At 42.2% G+C, this 21,160-nt stretch overlaps 2 protein-coding genes across 2 annotated transcripts in view; one reads left to right on the plus strand and one right to left on the minus strand.

The window, feature by feature from the left end:
- The window catches only part of GDAP1L1 (ganglioside induced differentiation associated protein 1 like 1), a 48,381-nt gene extending 39,389 nt beyond the window's left edge, over positions 1–8,992 (plus strand). Inside the window, exon 6 of the mRNA XM_063425600.1 lies at positions 7,777–8,992. Within this exon, the coding sequence (XP_063281670.1) occupies positions 7,777–8,120 (344 nt within the window). The 3' untranslated portion in view covers positions 8,121–8,992. The remainder of the gene's footprint in view (positions 1–7,776) is intronic.
- Positions 8,993–14,044: 5,052 nt separating this feature from the next.
- Positions 14,045–20,784, minus strand: FITM2 (fat storage inducing transmembrane protein 2). The gene is made up of 2 exons (XM_063425602.1): positions 20,606–20,784; positions 14,045–15,134 (listed from the first exon to the last, which is right to left on the minus strand). The coding sequence occupies exons 1-2, from the start codon at positions 20,776–20,778 to the stop codon at positions 14,522–14,524; spliced, it is 786 nt and encodes a 261-aa protein (XP_063281672.1). The 5' UTR covers positions 20,779–20,784; the 3' UTR covers positions 14,045–14,521.
- Positions 20,785–21,160: the final 376 nt, after the last annotated feature.

The raw sequence follows: 21,160 nt of genomic DNA on the forward strand, positions 1-21,160 counted from the left end.
AGACACATTACTGGGAGTATTATTACTGTGGAGCTCTGTTATACACTCAGACACATTACTGGGAGTATTATTACTGTGGAGCTCTGTTATACACTCAGACACATTACTGTGAGTATTATTGCTGTGGGGCTATGTTATACACTCTGACACATTACTGGGAGTATTATCGCTGTGAAGCTCTGTTATACACTCAGGCACATTACTGGGAGTATTATTGCTGTGGAGCTCTGTTATACACTCAGACACATTACTGGGAGTATTATTGCTGTGGAGCTCTGTTATACACTCAGACACATTACTGGGAGTATTATTGCTGTGAAGTTCTGTTATACACTCAGACACATTACTGGGAGTATTATTGCTGTGGAGCTCTGTTATACTCTCAGACACATTACTGGGAGTATTATTGCTGTGGGGCTCTGTTATACACTCAGACACATTACTGGGAGTATTATTGCTATGGGGCTCTGTTATACACTCAGACACATTACTGGGAGTATTATTACTGTGGAGCTCTGTTATACACTCAGACACATTACTGGGGGTATTATTGCTGTGGGGCTCTGTTATACACTCACACACATTACTGGGAGTATTATTGCTGTGGGGCTCTGTTATACACTCAGACACATTACTGGGAGTATTATTGCTGTGGGGCTCTGTTATACACTCAGACACATTACTGGGAGTATTATTACTGTGGAGCTCTGTTATACACTCAGACACATTACTGGGAGTATTATTGCTGTGGAGCTCTGTTATACACTCAGACACATTACTGTGAGTATTATTGCTGTGGGGCTATGTTATACACTCAGACACATTACTGGGGGTATTATTGCTGTGGAGCTCTGTTACACACTCAGACACATTACTGGGAGTATTATTGCTGTGGAGCTCTGTTATACACTCAGACACATTACTGGGAGTATTATTGCTGTGGAGCTGTGTTATACACTCAGACACATTACTGGGAGTATTATTGCTGTGGAGCTCTGTTATACACTCAGATACATTACTGGGAGTATTATTGCTGTGGAGCTCTGTTATACACTCAGACACATTACTGGGAGTATTATTGCTGTGGAGCTCTGTTATACACTCAGACACATTACTGTGAGTATTATTGCTGTGGGGCTATGTTATACACTCAGACACATTACTGGGAGTATTATTGCTGTGGGGCTCTGTTATACACTCAGACACATTACTGGGAGTATTATTGCTGTGGGGCTCTGTTATACACTCAGACACATTACTGGGAGTATTATTACTGTGGAGCTCTGTTATACACTCAGACACATTACTGGGAGTATTATTGCTGTGGAGCTCTGTTATACACTCAGACACATTACTGTGAGTATTATTGCTGTGGGGCTATGTTATACACTCAGACACATTACTGGGGGTATTATTGCTGTGGAGCTCTGTTACACACTCAGACACATTACTGGGAGTATTATTGCTGTGGAGCTCTGTTATACACTCAGACACATTACTGGGAGTATTATTGCTGTGGAGCTCTGTTATACACTCAGACACATTACTGGGAGTATTATTGCTGTGGAGCTCTGTTATACACTCAGATACATTACTGGGAGTATTATTGCTGTGGAGCTCTGTTATACACTCAGACACATTACTGGGAGTATTATTGCTGTGGAGCTCTGTTATACACTCAGACACATTACTGTGAGTATTATTGCTGTGGGGCTATGTTATACACTCAGACACATTACTGGGAGTATTATTGCTGTGGGGCTCTGTTATACACTCAGACACATTACTGGGAGTATTATTGCTGTGGAGCTCTGTTATACACTCAGACACATTACTGGGAGTATTATTGCTGTGGAGCTCTGTTATACACTCAGACACATTACTGGGAGTATTATTACTCTGGAGCTCTGTTATACACTCAGACACATTACTGGGAGTATTATTGCTGTGGGGTTCTGTTATACACTCAGACACATTACTGGGAGTATTATTACTGTGGAGCTCTGTTATACACTCAGACACATTACTGGGAGTATTATTACTGTGGAGCTCTGTTATACACTCAGACACATTACTGTGAGTATTATTGCTGTGGGGCTATGTTATACACTCAGACACATTACTGGGGGTATTATTGCTGTGGGGCTCTGTTATACACTCACACACATTACTGGGAGTATTATTGCTGTGGGGCTCTGTTATACACTCAGACACATTACTGGGAGTATTATTGCTGTGGGGCTCTGTTATACACTCAGACACATTACTGGGAGTATTATTGCTGTGGAGCTCTGTTATACACTCAGACACATTGCTGGGAGTATTATCGCTGTGAAGCTCTGTTATACACTCAGGCACATTACTGGGAGTATTATTGCTGTGGAGCTCTGTTATACACTCAGACACATTACTGGGAGTATTATTGCTGTGGAGCTCTGTTATACACTCAGACACATTACTGGGAGTATTATTGCTGTGAAGTTCTGTTATACACTCAGACACATTACTGGGAGTATTATTGCTGTGGAGCTCTGTTATACTCTCAGACACATTACTGGGAGTATTATTGCTGTGGGGCTCTGTTATACACTCAGACACATTACTGGGAGTATTATTGCTGTGGGGCTCTGTTATACACTCAGACACATTACTGGGAGTATTATTACTGTGGAGCTCTGTTATACACTCAGACACATTACTGTGAGTATTATTGCTGTGGGGCTATGTTATACACTCAGACACATTACTGGGGGTATTATTGCTGTGGGGCTCTGTTATACACTCACACACATTACTGGGAGTATTATTGCTGTGGGGCTCTGTTATACACTCAGACACATTACTGGGAGTATTATTGCTGTGGAGCTCTGTTATACACTCAGACACATTACTGGGAGTATTATTGCTGTGGAGCTCTGTTATACACTCAGATACATTACTGGGAGTATTATTGCTGTGGAGCTCTGTTATACACTCAGACACATTACTGGGAGTATTATTGCTGTGGAGCTCTGTTATACACTCAGACACATTACTGTGAGTATTATTGCTGTGGGGCTATGTTATACACTCAGACACATTACTGGGAGTATTATTGCTGTGGGGCTCTGTTATACACTCAGACACATTACTGGGAGTATTATTGCTGTGGAGCTCTGTTATACACTCAGACACATTACTGGGAGTATTATTACTGTGGGGCTCTGTTATACACTCAGACACATTACTGGGAGTATTATTGCTGTGGAGCTCTGTTATACACTCAGACATTACTGGGAGTATTATTGCTGTGGAGCTCTGTTATACACTCAGACACATTACTGGGAGTATTATTACTGTGGAGCTCTGTTATACACTCAGACACATTACTGGGAGTATTATTGCTGTGGAGCTCTGTTATACACTCAGCCACATTACTGGGAGTATTATTGCTGTGGAGCTCTGTTATACACTCAGATACATTACTGGGAGTATTATTGCTGTGGAGCTCTGTTATACACTCAGACACATTACTGGGAGTATTATTGCTGTGGAGCTCTGCTATACACTCAGACACATTACTGTGAGTATTATTGCTGTGGGGCTATGTTATACACTCAGACACATTACTGGGAGTATTATTGCTGTGGGGCTCTGTTATACACTCAGACACATTACTGGGAGTATTATTGCTGTGGAGCTCTGTTATACACTTAGACACATTACTGGGAGTATTATTGCTGTGGAGCTCTGTTATACACTCAGACACACCAACAATTTGGAGCTCCTAGAAAGGAGGGGCATTAGGACAGAAAAGAGGGACAGAGAGATTGGGTCCAACATAGGGACTGTCCCTCCTAAATAGGGACACATGGGAAGTATGCCCTATTAGAATGTCCCTACCGATGCACAGGCTTCTCAATGAACTGATTATCTTACTTCTACTAAAGCAGGACCCTGACATGCAGCCTGTTTGGGGGTCCAAATGACAGGTTTAAAAACACTGCACTAGCCCAGCAGCCATCTCCGTCTCCCACCTTAAAAAGGGTTAAAGGTTTGCAGTAGCACCCGGATAGCCTTTCCTTCTTTTTAAGCCACTGGTTCCTTATAACATGTATGGTAATTCTGACCTTTCCAATAATTTTCATTTGTACTATAACCTTCTTCGGCACCTGAAACACAAGGTCTTAATCAACATCTCCCCAAAAAGTCTTCTTCCTGATGTAGCTGCGGATTTCTTTACAATTACTGTATATCATGATATTGAAACAAAAATCAGTTGTTTCCATAGTGTTCCATGTATACTGCAATGCTGCCGTGATATAGGATTGCTCTCATATACTGCATTTACTTTTAGTACATCACAATCGCTATTTCTATAAAGCTCCTATATGAATAATTTATCTGACCTTTGCAGATCCTCAGTAGGATCCAGTCTCACTCTCTGCACTAGGATTATTGAATAATTAACAAAAGAAGGACTAGCGATGCTATTTCATATCATCTCTTGGAATGTCAATAAGGGTTGTTAACAGATTTATGTCCAGAGGACAGTGATGGCAAGCATATAGCATACCAGCCATGGTGGACTATTGCAGTGTGAACATTGTCAGGAAATGAAAGTGTGTAAGGCCAAAGCCATTGAACTAGAAGCACAGCTGACTTAGAGAACATTGCCAGTTTGGCTTTTTTGCCTACAAAATATACTTTGAATTCTTAACAATTCTCACTTTTAGTGAATAGCTAGGCTGGTCACGTCATACTCAGCCAAGCACTTACCCACAAATAATGTGAATTGAGTCCATTGTGTAGAGGAATGATGTTTGTGCGAATGAGAGACAAACTCAGTTATTTATTAAAATGAGAATTTCAAAGTAAATTTCAACTTGAAGGTCGAAATAGCCATACCGGAAAAATGTAGCTATACTCTCAATTCAGCTAATCTGGCAATATATGTGAAATTTAGACCAGAGTAGCCAAATTAGGTTTTAGCCCGAACTGCACCTCATCCGAATTTAGGCCGATCAGCAGTTACACAAAATTCAATGTCTCCCAAATGCCTTTTGGACGTATAGCCGAGCAAAGAATGAGCGAGTTGGATGAGCATGTTTGTTTGCTACGGGGGTCAGAGTTCAACCTGTGGTTATAAAAATAAAAAAAAACATGTTTATTGGCCTAGGGGACAGCCAGTAAATTTAGATTTTATTCACAGATCACGTGAGTAGTGACCAGTAGAGTAAAAAAAAAAAAAAATCCATATTCATATATTATATATTTCATATAGAAATGTAGATTTTTGTCCCGCTTCTCTTCTTTAACCCACTACTGGTTACTTTTTTTCACTTGATCTGTTAACGAAATGGCAGGAAAATTAGCCTAACTGCTTACTGCAAAATCAGGGATGTGGAACTTCTATGGCCTGACGACATATAGTTCTGGGCGCTAAGCAGGCAGCTTTAATCTACCTTCAGACCTGCAGCGGGCAAGCAGCAGGGCTGCTACAGGGGGAATGTGGCCTGCATTCTGAGGGGCAGACCAAGTGCCTGAAATCCTCGGTGGCCAGACCCCACTTTGTAGTAAGTACCAAGCTGCTGTACCTTTACTCTGTCCAGCCTCCGGTTCCACTTCATGCCAGAGTCTTTGTGGTGGGTCGCGTAGGGGCTGGGACATATCGCATGTCTATTCCCTGATTGTCTGGAGACCAGAATTTGCACATTAGGAGGATAAATATGGTGGTTGGGGACAGACACTCTAATTGGTGATAGGGCTGAGACATTAATGAGTTGGGTTGGGGCAGAGACAATAACGGGGGTGAGTAGTGGCAGGGACACTTATTGGGTTGGTTTAATAACGATTGGGCCACTGTAAATCAGGAATGGGGCCACTGGACCAACTTTGCATCACAAAAGCTACTAAGTAGTAATCATATCCGGTGCCATCCAACCTTATATAATAAAAATAATACGATTTTTTTATTTAGTTGTAGCATACATAAACATGCTGAAAACAGGCCAGAGATGGGCACTCTTATACCAGAAAAAGGCAGCTTGTACCCAGAATGAGCAAAAAAGCAACTAAGCTTCACCCTTGACAATTTGTGTTCTTTCAGTGAAATATATTTATAAACGGCTGGTAGTGTTTCTTAAATTAAACAGCGACAGAATGTATGTAGAAGGATGCACATTTTAGATGAGACTTTTCTGTATGTAGTTAGGTGAAAGCAGGGTACCTCCCTCTGCTGGCATTCCTTCCACCTTACACAGACGGCATCCATAGTACTAAGAAAGAAATTTGTTCTGTCATTTTGACCTTGTCATACTTAGCAATGTCTTCTATTTTCAGATCCCCTGCACTACTTTTGGTATTAGAATCTGTGTTCTAATTTGCTCTATTTTTGATTGACCGGTACATGTGCATAGTGAAACGCGTTTCCAGAGATGTTTGCAGATGAGCCATGTGATGGGTTAAGAGCACAGATAGGGGTTGCAATAAGGATTGTTAACTCTAAAATGGTATTACTTACTTTAATGTGCATATTAAAAAAAAACAAAAAACTGTTAGAACTCAGATTATATCTCTGGGAAAATCTACCAATAACAATCAGATGTACGTAGCTCTATATTTAGTTTTAAACGATATACACATTTAAAGAAATTACCATCCTGCAATAGTACTAACTGCTGTCTCTAACAGAGCCATATAACAGCTCTAGTAAATGTAAAACTAAAAATTATAACTATATCAAACTCATAACCATAGATTTTCTATTGCAATGTTCATCTTTTGGATCAGCTACAGCCAGCGTTCTGTAAAAGGCGGCAAAGTGTTGGACTTTAATCTTTTTTTTTCAACTTAGACTACCAAGTGGAACATGTATTTCAAGATTGCACACACCATTGTTCCTGGGGAGGATATCATAATCTCAGAAAAAGAGTTAATGAGCTTAAATGAGCAGTACCACTTTATCAGTGACAAAATATTCAGGGTCAATGCTCTGGAAAATATGGGTGTGTATCTTGATATCCAACAACTTTATTATGTATTATTATTATTATGATATTTACAACACACAGTGTAGTTTGTTCCATTGATGAATTCCATTGTGAGACAATGTATATGCCACAATCATACTTATATTGGTTTCTAGCCTTAAGGGAGCCACACAGTCCTCAAGGTACACCTGCAGTCCGGGATTTAGACACTTCCCAGTTTTGTTCCAGTGGGGATACTGATAAAATCTGGACTGATGGTGTGTCTAGATCAGGGATAGGCAACCTTCGGCTCTCCAGATGTTGTGGACTACATCCCCCATAATGCTCTTACACACATAATGCTGGCAAAGCATCATGGGAGATGTAGTCCAAAACATCTGGAGAGCCGAAGGTTCCCCACCCTTGGTCTAGATGAATGGATTGCGAATCACTATTCTAGGCTAACAAATCAGAAATAGTCTAGAGGATTGCAAGATAAGGGATACTTTATAATCTCTTAATCTTATAATCTCTTATTGCTGCAAGGAATATGTGAATAAATATATAAATCAAGTTAGAGATTCAAAAATGTACACATTAAATGGACAGTCTATAAGAATCAGGTGTGTGCTGGTCCAAGGACAAGAGACGGGCAATAAAAGTTACAATCTTTAAAGAAAGGTTAACAAAAAGTATAAACTGTATTAATGCTTTGTTGATTAATGTATTGCTTGTTATCGTGAAATTGGTTCATACTAAACTAAATTGAAAGCAAAGTAAATGTGCCTTAAAATAGTGATGTAAAATGTCTTTTTTTTTTCCCTAGGTCAAAAATGTGAACTTTGGCTTTGTGGACCAGTCTTCACCCTAGCCGACATCCTACTTGGAGCTACATTGCATCGACTTAAATTTCTAGGACTTTCCAGTAAATATTGGGAAGATGGAAGCAGACCAAACTTGCAGTGTTTTTTTGAGAGAATACAGAAAAGATATGCATTTCGAAGAGTATTGGGAGATATCCACACTACGCTTTTATCAGCCGTTTTACCCAACGCATTTCGACTTGTGAAACGAAAACCGCCATCCTTTTTTGGGGCATCATTTCTCATGGGATCATTGGGAGGAATGGGATATTTTGCTTACTGGTACTTGAAGAAAAAATACATCTAATGATATGTAATTGTATTAGTTTGATGTGTCTGTGCTATGTGGTATTAATACCTAGTTACAGAAATCTGAACAACACGTTGACATGATACAAATATTCTTAATGCTAATGTAAACATTCCATATTAGAAAACCTAGAAAAATATTGCGACAAAAGAAAAAAAAGAAGCAAAGGTTACATTTGCAAATGCCTTTTGTATGCAAAAACCAACAAAAAGTCAGACTGTTGCGAAAATAGGTGAATGCAACGAACGCACTGGAACAAATCTGCGAAATTAAAATATTTATATTTCCCAAATTACTAGTTCCTAATTAGAATCCATGAATATATGTATGGTATGAGCAACTAAAATCTTTATTGATGACCAAATATAAGCCATTACTTTTCTAAATAAGTTAAATCCACTCACTTTTAAGTTATTTTGAAAATACTGAACAAGAGCACAGTAAAGATAATCCCCTTATGTAAAGCTGGAGATAACAAAATGAATGCATTAATTTGTGTTATTGGATTTTTTTTATTCTTTTTAATTTTCATTAAATATATTTTTTACTTGAGCTGTTTTTAGAATGTATGATTTTTTTTTGTTGATGTGTTGTTGAAAACAGCTCCGATTACTGTCAAAGGTTGTGCCCATTGCCGTTACCCTTCATCCATTTGCATTCAAGTGTTTCACCACATTCTGTTCTTGTCACACTGTATTGAAGACTGTGGTTGGGATTTTAATTCCACTTAACCAGAGAATAATGTGGTGCCTGTGTGGATACATTTTCATAAATACTCACAGGGTTCAACACTTTCTCGTGCCTTTTTTTATGTCAGTAAGATCAAATGAAATTCTACGAAACCAAGAAAGTATTGCAGATCTTCAATAAATATCTGGTGGAAAATTTATTTCAAACATTTTTTTTTTCAAAGCAATATATTTCATTCATACATTACAGTCTTGACTGGAAAAGCACAAATGATTAGGGATAAAAACTTTGTCTTTAAGAGATAATCAACTATTTTTTTGACTTAAAAAAATAAAACCTATTGAAGTCGGTCTTTAAATGCGCACCAGAGCAATTGAACCATGAGTTCATAAACACCCAATGGAATAGAATGCACACTATTTAAGAGCGCTTTAAAATTGTAGACCAAGTTATAGTTTCAGAACTTACTTTTTGAAATGTGGTTTGCTAAAGATTTTACGTTAACAGCACCTGTCTGAACCTAAAGAGTGAAGTAGGCCTACTCCCATTAGTGTAAAAAACAACCTGAACAGATTTGTTACTGTGATGCATAGTTTTTGCATTCGGAATTGCTTTACAATACAAAGGAAAGGTGAGACACTTTTAACCCAGAAGTCAAAACACATCTATTAGTATTTCTGCGTCATAAAATTACATACATTATATTTGGTGTTGTTTATTTGTTCCACTATGTGTTCATTCCTTTTGAGACACACACACACACACATATATATATATTTATAGAGAATAAAACGTAAAAAAAAAAATTCTACATACTGCACAAACTGTGAATGCAAAACAATGCAAAGCTTGTAGTGTTAAAATGCACAACTTTATTGAGGGGGAAAAAAAACCAAAACTTGTAGTGTTAAAATACACAAACAATGTGTAAAACATTTTAGTACAAGATATATAAATTCTATAGTAAATTGCAATGGCAGGCGTATGGAAAAGATGCATACAAAACATTTAGCTTAAATCTAGCCTATTATAGTGCATTTCAGCATCGTTCTGTGCCATATGAAAGTATATTATTACTTTATCTTAAATTGTGTCTGTAGGGTTATATAGTTTTAGAAATCGATTTTTTTATGTGTTTATGTAAAATCATTCTCTTGTCTTCCTGGAGGCAACATCAGGATGGCTTTGTCTTTTCATTGACAACTTAGTTTAGCCAACTAACATGCAATTAAGTGAAATAAAAGGGAGGAAGGATTAAACAACGGACGTCAATTAAACCGTCTAGTTGAAGATTAGATAGCCTTCGGGAAGAAAGGCCATAAGGTAAACTTGTCTCTACGTGTGCATATATGAAATTATAGTAATTTTGTACTGGATGCTTCAAAAGTCACATTAAAAAATGCGTGTCCTGGGAAAATACATATTGTAGCTATTGCACCAAAAGACGCAAGACACCACTGCTAGGTAGAGGTAACTATCGCCTTTACATTGGATCAGACTTCTACAGCTATATTTGAAAATAAAAATATATATATATATCATGTTTCTGAAGTTATAAGGTAGAAATTTAAAGGGTTACTCCAACCACCATGACTACTTCACTGGCTTGAAGTGCTCATAGCACCTGGAGTATGTATGCGCAACGTTCCACTGTGGAATGCTGCACAGAGTTTAACCCCTCACTAACTCCACCTCCAACAGCGTCATTGGCATGTAACCAGCAAGCTGGGAACTTTAATTCTGGGCTGGCTAATGTCAATTCTGTACAAGATTCCTTGCACAAAACTGCATTTACTGGTTCAACGGTTATGGTGATTGGAGGCAGACAGCAAAAAGGGAGCTCCTGGAATAATAACCAATGCAAGGAACGTAACATAGTGTTTATGGTACTTGGAAGTGTCCTTTTAACGATTATATAAAAAAAAAACTAAAAAAACTAAATGTTACTCCAACCAAAAGCAGTGTTTTTATTAAAAAAAAAAAATATTTAGAGTTACCCTTGCTTGATTTCCCAATCCCTCCCAGAAAAGGAAAAATCTTACCTGTTTTTTTGCCATAAGCATGCTGTGGGTGCTGGCAGCATAACCCAAATATGCACAAGTTTAACATTAGCCAGTTCCTGATTATTTAATGACGCTGCAGGCGCTGCTATATCCTTGTATGTGTGAAGTTTCAAGCTGAAACACACTGGATACTTCAAACCAAAATACTGAAGTGGTCATGGTGCTTAGACGAACCCTTTAGAAAATATATAACATTAAAGGAACACTATAGTGCTAGGAATAAAACGCTTTGCTTCCTCGATGAATGACCAATGCTTTCCTGTTACCAGCATTTTCATTCGGTTGTTGCTGTGGATGCGCCTATAGTGGCTAGTGGCTGTCTGGAAGACAGGGCCACCGCATCCAGCCCACTTTATTTAGATAAAGTGGTATGGGTGCACTTAGTGTTTTTTTTACAATGCAGTCATGGATTAATATTCTACTCCTGTTAAAGTGATGGTATACTTCCAATAACTATAATTCACCTACGGCAAAATATTTATTTTAAATACTGCAAATCGTGTAAACTGGACATATTAAAAACGTGTACTTAGGATGGTTATGGGATCAAATACAGAAAAAAGACAAAGTTTACTAAATACAGAAAACGCCTATCCCCATTTGTAAGAAAATACTCTAAAATCTAGCTTGCACACAGATGCTTTTTCAAAAAATATTTTATCCACTTTACAAGGAGCGACAGATAAACATCAAAACTAAATTAGTTTCAAGACGTAATGAAGCTCTCATCAGCACCAAAAACACCTATCTGGTAAGGGTGGGAGGCAAATCCTACATTCTGATTTTAACACCACTTAGAAACTGTCTGAGTTATTACCCAACGACAGGATGCAGTGCAAATTTGCAATTTTCAGATTTGCTAAAGAAAAATCCAGTTGAAATGTTGTTTCGTCCAACCAAATCACATCTCATTTGGTACCATCTGGTGTCTGCTTTAAAATGAGAAATCCTCACTTTCATATTCCAGATAAAATTAAGTATTTCAACCAGATTCACACTGAACAAAATCAGGTGAAAAGAAAAATTTGAGAAAGACAATGACTTGCTTTATGCAGCTGAACTTACAGAAACTTTGCAATACTGCAGTACAAGCAGTCATCGGGAAAAGGGTTAAACTAATACATAATGACTTTGGACAATACATTTATAAATGAATTATATAAAATGCATTTTTTAACCTAAACATTTATAGTTTACTATTGGAGTAAACGTACCCCCTCTATGGAGTTAGTTATCTATATAGTGAGATCATTTTACAATGCATTAGCTTGTTTTAGAATTGGCCCCTGCAATATCATTGAGCCATTTTCAGCCTGTGATATGTAGCAGTGAGCTAAGACATACATAACAATCATAATACTGTTGCAGAGTAGTGAAAGGCTGGGCAGTCAATTTTGAAATAAATAAAATGTTCCTGCTGACTGCTCTAATTCCAGAAATATGCTGAAAAAAACAACTATTCCTTCAGGAACCCCAATGTATAATTTGTAGACAGAAGGCAATAGAGTAGTACCCTACTTAGGTAATCCTTTCTGAATACATTTTACCCGGCATTAAAGGATTTTATAGTTTATAACGGAACCTGCAAGTGACTCGGATGTGTTTCTACTGCCTTCTCAAACTGCCTATTAATCTCAGTTCCTCAGTAACCGTGTGCCAAGACACTAATGTCACTGAATTCTACTTGGAATTATTAACAGACAGACAGCAAATTGTGCGTCTGTTGCACATATTGTCAGGACGGGAGTGAATTCCCTGAATCATTTTTAAAATCATTTTTTTTTTTTTCTGCTTTTGTTTTACCTTTTGGAAATATTCCCCAAGCTTGACATTAACATTAATATAGTAAATTGGTTTACAGGGAGTGTATTGCTGTCACGTTGCCAATTAATTAAATCTAAGCCTTTAAAAAGCTTTCCAAGGATTCAGAGTGGCGTCTAGTTTGGCCAACAGTCAAACGTGTGTAATCTTTGCACATTTACCAAACGTTTAAAATGTCTTACTAGAATTATTCCAGTTTGACAAATGATATTTCAAACATCCTTCATATGAAATTATCAATCTGTCCACATGCTCTGTTATATATATATATATATTTATTTTTAAAGTTTTAATAATTTGAATGATACATTTTTCTACCTAGGTCTCTTGCCTCTAGGAACAGAGACAAGAAGGCTTGCATCTCTTTTTACAGGAACAGTGCAAGCACCATAACCACTTCATCCTGATGTAGAGGACCTCCAAGAGTAAGTAGTCAAACCATTCAACAGCAGCGCATAGCGGAGGGGGGGATTACGGACAATTTATACAAAGAAAGAGAGGAATAGGGAAAAAAGGTATGAAAAAAAAAACCCTATAAGTACCAGAGTAACCCAGATGTTAAAACTTAACTTTTATTATAATTCAAAAACCGTATTAACAATTCAAGGTCATAAATTTATAGATCTATTATACGTGCTTACGTGCCTTTGAGGGCACCCGTTAACTAAAATCGGCCACCCACCAAGACGGCACTCCTGCAACAAGTATACAGGCAGAAAATGGCAATAATGCCCAATCCCTCCATAAAGAAAATAGAATCTAAATGATAAATGAGAATATTAAACAGGTAAAATACAAAAAAAGTGTGTATGGTGTGTATCTCTATAACTGTCTAGTGCTGCAGTGTCGTCCCATATCCCAAGAGCACCAATACACATAAACCATGTATGAAGACACGTCAGCTTAGCAATCGCTTAGAGACATTCTTTAGATTCTCTCCCTCCAGTTACAATATAAGTTTTCTATATACCCCTTGTTTCCCCTCATTTTTACTGCCTTGGGATGGTGTTTATGCTACGCTTTACACACCCCTATAGGTATTGGTGTAGACACAGTTTGTGTGTCAATTTGTATTTCATTTCTTCGATTGATACATTACTACCAATCTTACCAGTGTAACTGGATAGTGTTGTATCAGCTTTTCGCAATTATATGAAGGTTTACATTAAAGGCTATAACCATTTAAATTCTATCCTCATTGACTGGTTTTAGAATTAATCTTTGACACTATATACAAAGATTTATAATAGCTCTATACATTTATTACCTTGAATTGTTAAAACGGTTTTTAAATTTTAATAAAAATTAAGTTTTAACTACTGGGTTACTCTAGTACTTACAGGGTTTTTTTCATAGCTTTTCCCCTAATCCTCTCATTTTGAATAAATTGTTAATCATAGGGGTTACCCCCATTCTTTAAAATGAGTAACCTTACACCCTCTCTATTAAATAATAGTGTATAATGTGGTTTGCAGTCAGTCTCAGCCAATGTGCAGGCCTTGCAAGAATGGTTGGAGGGACGGCACCAGGGATTTAGTGGTTATGGTGCTTGGAGTGTTCCGCTATTAGGCTACTTACTTTACTTCTAGACCTATTTAACTTGTTCCACAACAAAGGCACAGAGGGAGGGAGGTAAAATGTGTGCCCGTATGGCTCTGTTATAACACGTTCTTTATCAGGCATTTTTACTGGAGAAATGTCCAGTGCAAATTCTGTTGGCCACTGCTTAAAAATTGATACAATTAGCATTAAATAAATTGTAATTGTTCACAATCAAGAATAGTTTAAATGTGAATTACATTATGTAGAACTAAAAAAAATAATTTAATTGTTGCAACTGTGTGGCTTCAAATCTTTAGATGTCCGTCCAGGGGGAAGCCCAGGAGAAAATGGCTGCAAGTACCACCATTGATATGTCACATGCCAGCCCAGTATACCGAAGCTGGTTCCAATCATTTTTTGCCAGACATCATGAAAATATATAGCAGTGCAACAGAACATCCAAACCCAAATTATGGACAATACCCCCAGGGCCAAAAAGAGAGCATTAATAGCAGTCCCTAGCTGGTGTCTCTCAAGTCGTTTATCAAGAAGAACTGATGTTTCCTCAAGAATGGTCAAGATGCAAAAAGGCAACAGAAAGGAATGTCCAGATATGTCGAATCCATGCCAATAACCCCCATTCACCTTGCACTCATGTCTGTCTTTGTGGTGGGATCTAAGCTCGGCCAGGACTTCGGACTCATAGCAGTTTCCTGTGATATGTTCCACATACATGAAAAACCTTGTGCAGAGGTACCAGATTACCGTACCGACCACCAATGAGCTCAAACGTTGTAGAACTGATCTAACACTTTGAGTAAGTGCATAATTGGTCAGCGCTATGAATGGTAAGAGAAGCCAGAAGGTCCACGCCCAGGAAAATTTCACAAAATACCTGAAATAGAGGTAAAACATGTTTTCATATTAAATGACTTACAGAACTGTCATGTCACAAGGTACCCTTTATCCCATTAAAGACACTAAATGTAGTGGTTTTGGTGCATAGACCCGGTCCCTTTTTACATTTGTCCGAAACCATGTGTTTAGTGACTTCCAGAGTGACACCTTCTGATTGATCTTCCTCTTAAAACCAAAGGTCATCACATTCAGTTTAATGTCCAGCATAATGATGTCAAATGCAAAAGCATTAGATTCAATGTTTCTCTATGAGAACCATTTGATTGACAGAGCACAACAATTGCCATGTATGCATCTAAGGTCACAACGTTGGATTGGACAAAAGTCATCATTACTGAGATGTCAGTTATTATCAGAGGTGTCAGTCAAATAGCAGTTGCTATTATTTTATTCTAACAATGAGGGGCTCTGATTCCAGAAAGAGTCTTAAACAGTCAAATGTTATTACCAATATCCCCCAGCAGGTGTCCCCTGTCTCTTTAACAGTCAGAACCTACTATTTTTCTTTTGTTTATACTCGAACAGTCAGAGATTATTCATATTCTCTTGCAGCCGGTGCCCCGAGTCAGACGTTATAGCTATTATTCTGCAGTAGGTGGCCCTGTGTATAGTCAGAGATTATACGACTGGGGCGACTGGTCACAAGAGTGAGGGAGGGGGCGACTGGTCACAAGAGTGAGGGAGGGGGCGACTGGTCACAAGAGTGAGGGAGGGGGCGACTGGTCACAAGAGTGAGGGAGGGGGCGACTGGTCACAAGAGTGAGGGAGGGGGCGACTGGTCACAAGAGTGAGGGAGGGGGCGACTGGTCACAAGAGTGAGGGAGGGGGCGACTGGTCACAAGAGTGAGGGAGGGGGCGACTGGTCACAAGAGTGAGGGAGGGGGCGACTGGTCACAAGAGTGAGGGAGGGGGCGACTGGTCACAAGAGTGAGGGAGGGGGCGACTGGTCACAAGAGTGAGGGAGGGGGCGACTGGTCACAAGAGTGAGGGAGGGGGCGACTGGTCACAAGAGTGAGGGAGGGGGCGACAGGTCACAAGAGTGAGGGAGGGGGCGACAGGTCACAAGAGTGAGGGAGGGGGCGACAGGTCACAAGAGTGAGGGAGGGGGCGACAGGTCACAAGAGTGAGGGAGGGGGCGACAGGTCACAAGAGTGAGGGAGGGGGCGACAGGTCACAAGAGTGAGGGAGGGGGCGACAGGTCACAAGAGTGAGGGAGGGGGCGACAGGTCACAAGAGTGAGGGAGGGGGCGACAGGTCACAAGAGTGAGGGAGGGGGCGACTGGTCACAAGAGTGAGGGAGGGGGCGACTGGTCACAAGAGTGAGGGAGGGGGCGACAGGGTGACTGAGGGAGGGGGCGACAGGGTGACTGAGGGAGGGGGCGACAGGGTGACTGAGGGAGGGGGCGACAGGGTGACTGAGGGAGGGGGCGACAGGGTGACTGAGGGAGGGGGCGACAGGGTGACTGAGGGAGGGGGCGACAGGGTGACTGAGGGAGGGGGCGACAGGGTGACTGAGGGAGGGGGCGACAGAGTGACTGAGGGAGGCGGCGACAGAGTGACTGAGGGAGGCGGCGACAGAGTGACTGAGGGAGGCGGCGACAGAGTGACTGAGGGAGGGGGCGACAGGGTGACTGAGGAAGGGGGTGACAGAGTGACTGAGGAAGGGGGTGACAGAGTGACTGAGGGAGGGGGTGACAGAGGGATGGGGTGACTGGTGACAGAGTAACTGAGGCAGGGGGTGACAGAGTGACAGTGTTAGAAATACCTTTATTTCCATTCCCTGGTGGTCTGTTTCTCCAGTCTGCAGCTCCGTCAGTTGTGAGCTGCAGATTGTGCTGTATCTTCTGATATTATAGCGTTACTGTGGTAACCCGCAGCAAAGCTCTGATTGGCCAGAGATCGCGAGATACAGCACAGTCTGCAGCTCACACAGGCGGAGCTATAGATTGTATTGGCTCTTTCACCGGGCAGACGAGAGGGGCCTTGCCCCCAGGGCAAGCCGCCGGCCCCCTCCCCATGTCGGGTCCTCAGCTTGACAAGTCACTCTGCCACTAGCCCGCAGCAGGGCTGAAAAGATAAAATAACTACCGGCCTGGTGCATGGAACTGCGCATCCATGGTAATTTTCAGGAGATTTGCCCCATTTACGTCCAAAGTGGTATAGGCCCATTTTCAGCCGAAATTTCGGTGCATTCCTAATTATAATACAATAGGTGGTCTCACTCTCTGTCTCAGTCAGATGCTATTGCTATAATAGAGTAGCTGGTCTCTGTCAGTCAGAAGATGTTACTATTATCATAGAGAAGGTGGTCTCTGTCTCAGACAGAGGTTGTTACTGTTATAGTACAGTAGGTGGTCGGTCTCTGTGTCAGAGGTTATTTTGTTGGTGACTGTATTATCTCTCTCAGTCAGAGTGATTGTTACTATTATAATATAATTTGTCACAGCTCTCTCTCACAGTAGGTGGGTCTCTCTCTATGAGTGACTGTCACAGCTCTCTCTCTCAGTAGGTGGGAGTCTCGTGCTCGGTCACAGTCTGTGGGTCTCTCTGAGTCACTGTCACAGCTCTCTCTCAGTAGGTGTGTCACTCAGTAGGTTGGGTCTCTCTCTCTGAGTGACCATCACAGCTCTCTCTCTCTCACTCAGTAGGTGGGTCTCTCTTTGAGTGACTGTCACAGTAGGTGGGGGTCTATCTTTCTCTGAATGACTGTCACAGCTCTCTCTCTCTCAGTAGGTGGTTCTCTGTCACAGTAGCTGTCTCTCTCTCTCTGAGTGGCAGTCTCAGTAGCTGTCTCTCTCTCTCTGAGTGGCAGTCTCAGTAGCTGTCTCTCTCTCTCTGAGTGGCAGTCTCAGTAGCTGTCTCTCTCTCTCTGAGTGGCAGTCTCAGTAGCTGTCTCTCTCTCTCTGAGTGGCAGTCTCAGTAGCTGTCTCTCTCTCTCTGAGTGGCAGTCTCAGTAGCTGTCTCTCTCTCTCTGAGTGGCAGTCTCAGTAGCTGTCTCTCTCTCTCTGAGTGGCAGTCTCAGTAGCTGTCTCTCTCTCTCTGAGTGGCAGTCTCAGTAGCTGTCTCTCTCTCTCTGAGTGGCAGTCTCAGTAGCTGTCTCTCTCTCTCTGAGTGGCAGTCTCAGTAGCTGTCTCTCTCTCTCTGAGTGGCAGTCTCAGTAGCTGTCTCTCTCTCTGAGTGGCAGTCTCAGTAGCTGTCTCTCTCTCTCTGAGTGGCAGTCTCAGTAGCTGTCTCTCTCTCTCTGAGTGGCAGTCTCAGTAGCTGTCTCTCTCTCTGAGTGGCAGTCTCAGTAGCTGTCTCTCTCTCTCTGAGTGGCAGTCTCAGTAGCTGTCTCTCTCTGAGTGGCAGTCTCAGTAGCTGTCTCTTTCTCTCTGAGTGGCAGTCTCAGTAGCTGTCTCTCTCTCTGAGTGGCAGTCTCAGTAGCTGTGTCTCTCTCTCTGAGTGGCAGTCTCAGTAGCTGTCTCTCTCTCTGAGTGGCAGTCTCAGTAGCTGTCTCTCTCTCTCTGAGTGGCAGTCTCAGTAGCTGTCTCTCTCTCTCTGAGTGGCAGTCTCAGTAGCTGTCTCTCTCTCTCTGAGTGGCAGTCTCAGTAGCTGTCTCTCTCTCTCTGAGTGGCAGTCTCAGTAGCTGTCTCTCTCTCTCTGAGTGGCAGTCTCAGTAGCTGTCTCTCTCTCTCTGAGTGGCAGTCTCAGTAGCTGTCTCTCTCTCTCTGAGTGGCAGTCTCAGTAGCTGTCTCTCTCTCTCTGAGTGGCAGTCTCAGTAGCTGTCTCTCTCTCTGAGTGGCAGTCTCAGTAGCTGTCTCTCTCTCTGAGTGGCAGTCTCAGTAGCTGTCTCTCTCTCTGAGTGGCAGTCTCAGTAGCTGTCTCTCTCTCTCTGAGTGGCAGTCTCAGTAGCTGTCTCTCTCTCTGAGTGGCAGTCTCAGTAGCTGTCTCTCTCTGAGTGGCAGTCTCAGTAGCTGTCTCTCTCTCTCTGAGTGGCAGTCTCAGTAGCTGTCTCTCTCTCTCTGAGTGGCAGTCTCAGTAGCTGTCTCTCTCTCTCTGAGTGGCAGTCTCAGTAGCTGTCTCTCTCTCTCTGAGTGGCAGTCTCAGTAGCTGTCTCTCTCTGAGTGGCAGTCTCAGTAGCTGTCTCTCTCTCTCTGAGTGGCAGTCTCAGTAGCTGTCTCTCTGTCTCTGAGTGGCAGTCTCAGTAGCTGTCTCTCTGTCTCTGAGTGGCAGTCTCAGTAGCTGTCTCTCTGTCTCTGAGTGGCAGTCACAGCTGGCTGTCTCTCTCTCTGTCTCTGAGTGGCAGTCACAGCTGGCTGTCTCTCTCTCTGTCTCTGAGTGGCAGTCACAGCTGGCTGTCTCTCTCTCTGTCTCTGAGTGGCAGTCACAGCTGGCTGTCTCTCTCTGTCTGAGTGGCAGTCACAGCTGGCTGTCTCTCTCTGTCTGAGTGGCAGTCACAGCTGGCTGTCTCTCTCTCTGTCTCTGAGTGGCAGTCACAGCTGGCTGTCTCTCTCTCTGTCTCTGAGTGGCAGTCACAGCTGGCTGTCTCTCTCTCTGTCTCTGAGTGGCAGTCACAGCTGGCTGTCTCTCTCTCTGTCTGAGTGGCAGTCACAGCTGGCTGTCTCTCTCTCTGTCTCTGAGTGACAGTCACAGCTGGCTGTCTCTCTCTCTGTCTCTGAGTGACAGTCACAGCTGGCTGTCTCTCTCTCTGTCTCTGAGTGACAGTCACAGCTGGCTGTCTCTCTCTCAGTGACAGTCTCAGTAGCTGTCTCCCTCTCAGTGACAGTCACAGATGGCTGTCTCTCTCTCAGAGTAGCTGTCTCTCTGAGTGACGGTCTCTCTGTCTCTCTGAGTGACGGTCACAGCTGGCTGTCTCTCTGAGTGACGGTCACAGCTGGCTGTCTCTCTGAGTGACGGTCACATCTGGCTGTCTCTCTGAGTGACGGTCACATCTGGCTGTCTCTCTGAGTGACGATCACCTCTGGCTGTCTCTCTGAGTGACGATCACCTCTGGCTGTCTCTCTGAGTGACGATCACCTCTGGCTGTCTCTCTGAGTGACGGTCACAGCTGGCTGTCTCTCTGAGTAGCTGTCTGAGTGGCGGTCACAGTGGCTGTCTCTCTGAGTAGCTGTCTCTCAGTGAGGGTCACAGTGGCTGTCTCTCAGTGAGGGTCACAGTGGTTGTCTCTCTCTGTCTGAGTGGCTGTCACAGCTGGCTGGTGGAAGGTGACCTGTCACTCAGAGAGATGGTCTCAGTGGCTGTCTCTCTCTCAGTGGCTGTCTCTCTGAGTGAGGGTCTCAGTAGCTGTCTCTCTCTCTCTCTCTCTCTCAGTAAGGGTCTCAGTAGCTGTCTGTCTCTCACTCTGAGTGGCTGTCTCTCACTCTGAGTGGCTGTCTCTCACTCTGAGTGGCTGTCTCTCACTCTGAGTGACAGTCCCAGCCGGCTGGTGGAAGGTGACCTGTCACTCACACATTGAGCACATTCCTCTTGTTGTTGAGGTATGAGTCTGGCAGCGGCCATAGCTCCTTGATGATTGACCCGCCCAGCGCGATCCCGGCCAGCAGCGCTGCCAGGTGACGGCGGGAGCTCCCATGGAGACACAGGCTCCGCCACAGCCTCACACAGCCCTCCAACGCCGCCATGGTGAATGTGACCACGTGATCAGAGCGCCGGGCGCGTTCAGCCAATCACAGGGCGAATCCTACACACCGCCCTTTTTTTTTTTTTTTTTAAATGTAACTTTATTAATCTCACAATGTCTGTATGTAAAAATAGCCCCAGACACACCAGCAGGGCTGAAATCAGCTTCTGTCCCACAATGGCCCCACACCTCACTGTTATTACACACAATGTTATTATACCTCACTGTTATTATACCTCACTGTTATTATTCATCACTGTTATTATACACTCTGTTATTATACCTCACTGTTATTACACCTCACTGTTATTATACCTCACTGTTATTATACCTCACTGTTAATATACCTCACTGTTATTACACCTCACTGTTATTACACCTCA

This window comes from Pelobates fuscus, chromosome 6, assembly GCF_036172605.1.
Source record: "Pelobates fuscus isolate aPelFus1 chromosome 6, aPelFus1.pri, whole genome shotgun sequence".
Classification (NCBI taxonomy): domain Eukaryota; kingdom Metazoa; phylum Chordata; class Amphibia; order Anura; family Pelobatidae; genus Pelobates; species Pelobates fuscus.

Bases quoted from the DNA above. Each gene is read 5' to 3' on its own strand.
- FITM2 (XM_063425602.1), bottom strand. From the start codon at position 20,778: ATGGCGGCGTTGGAGGGCTGTGTGAGGCTGTGGCGGAGCCTGTGTCTC. The intron at 15,135-20,605 runs GTGAGTGACAGG...CCTCTATTTCAG, and splicing joins AAGAGGAATGTGCTCAATGT to GTATTTTGTGAAATTTTCCT.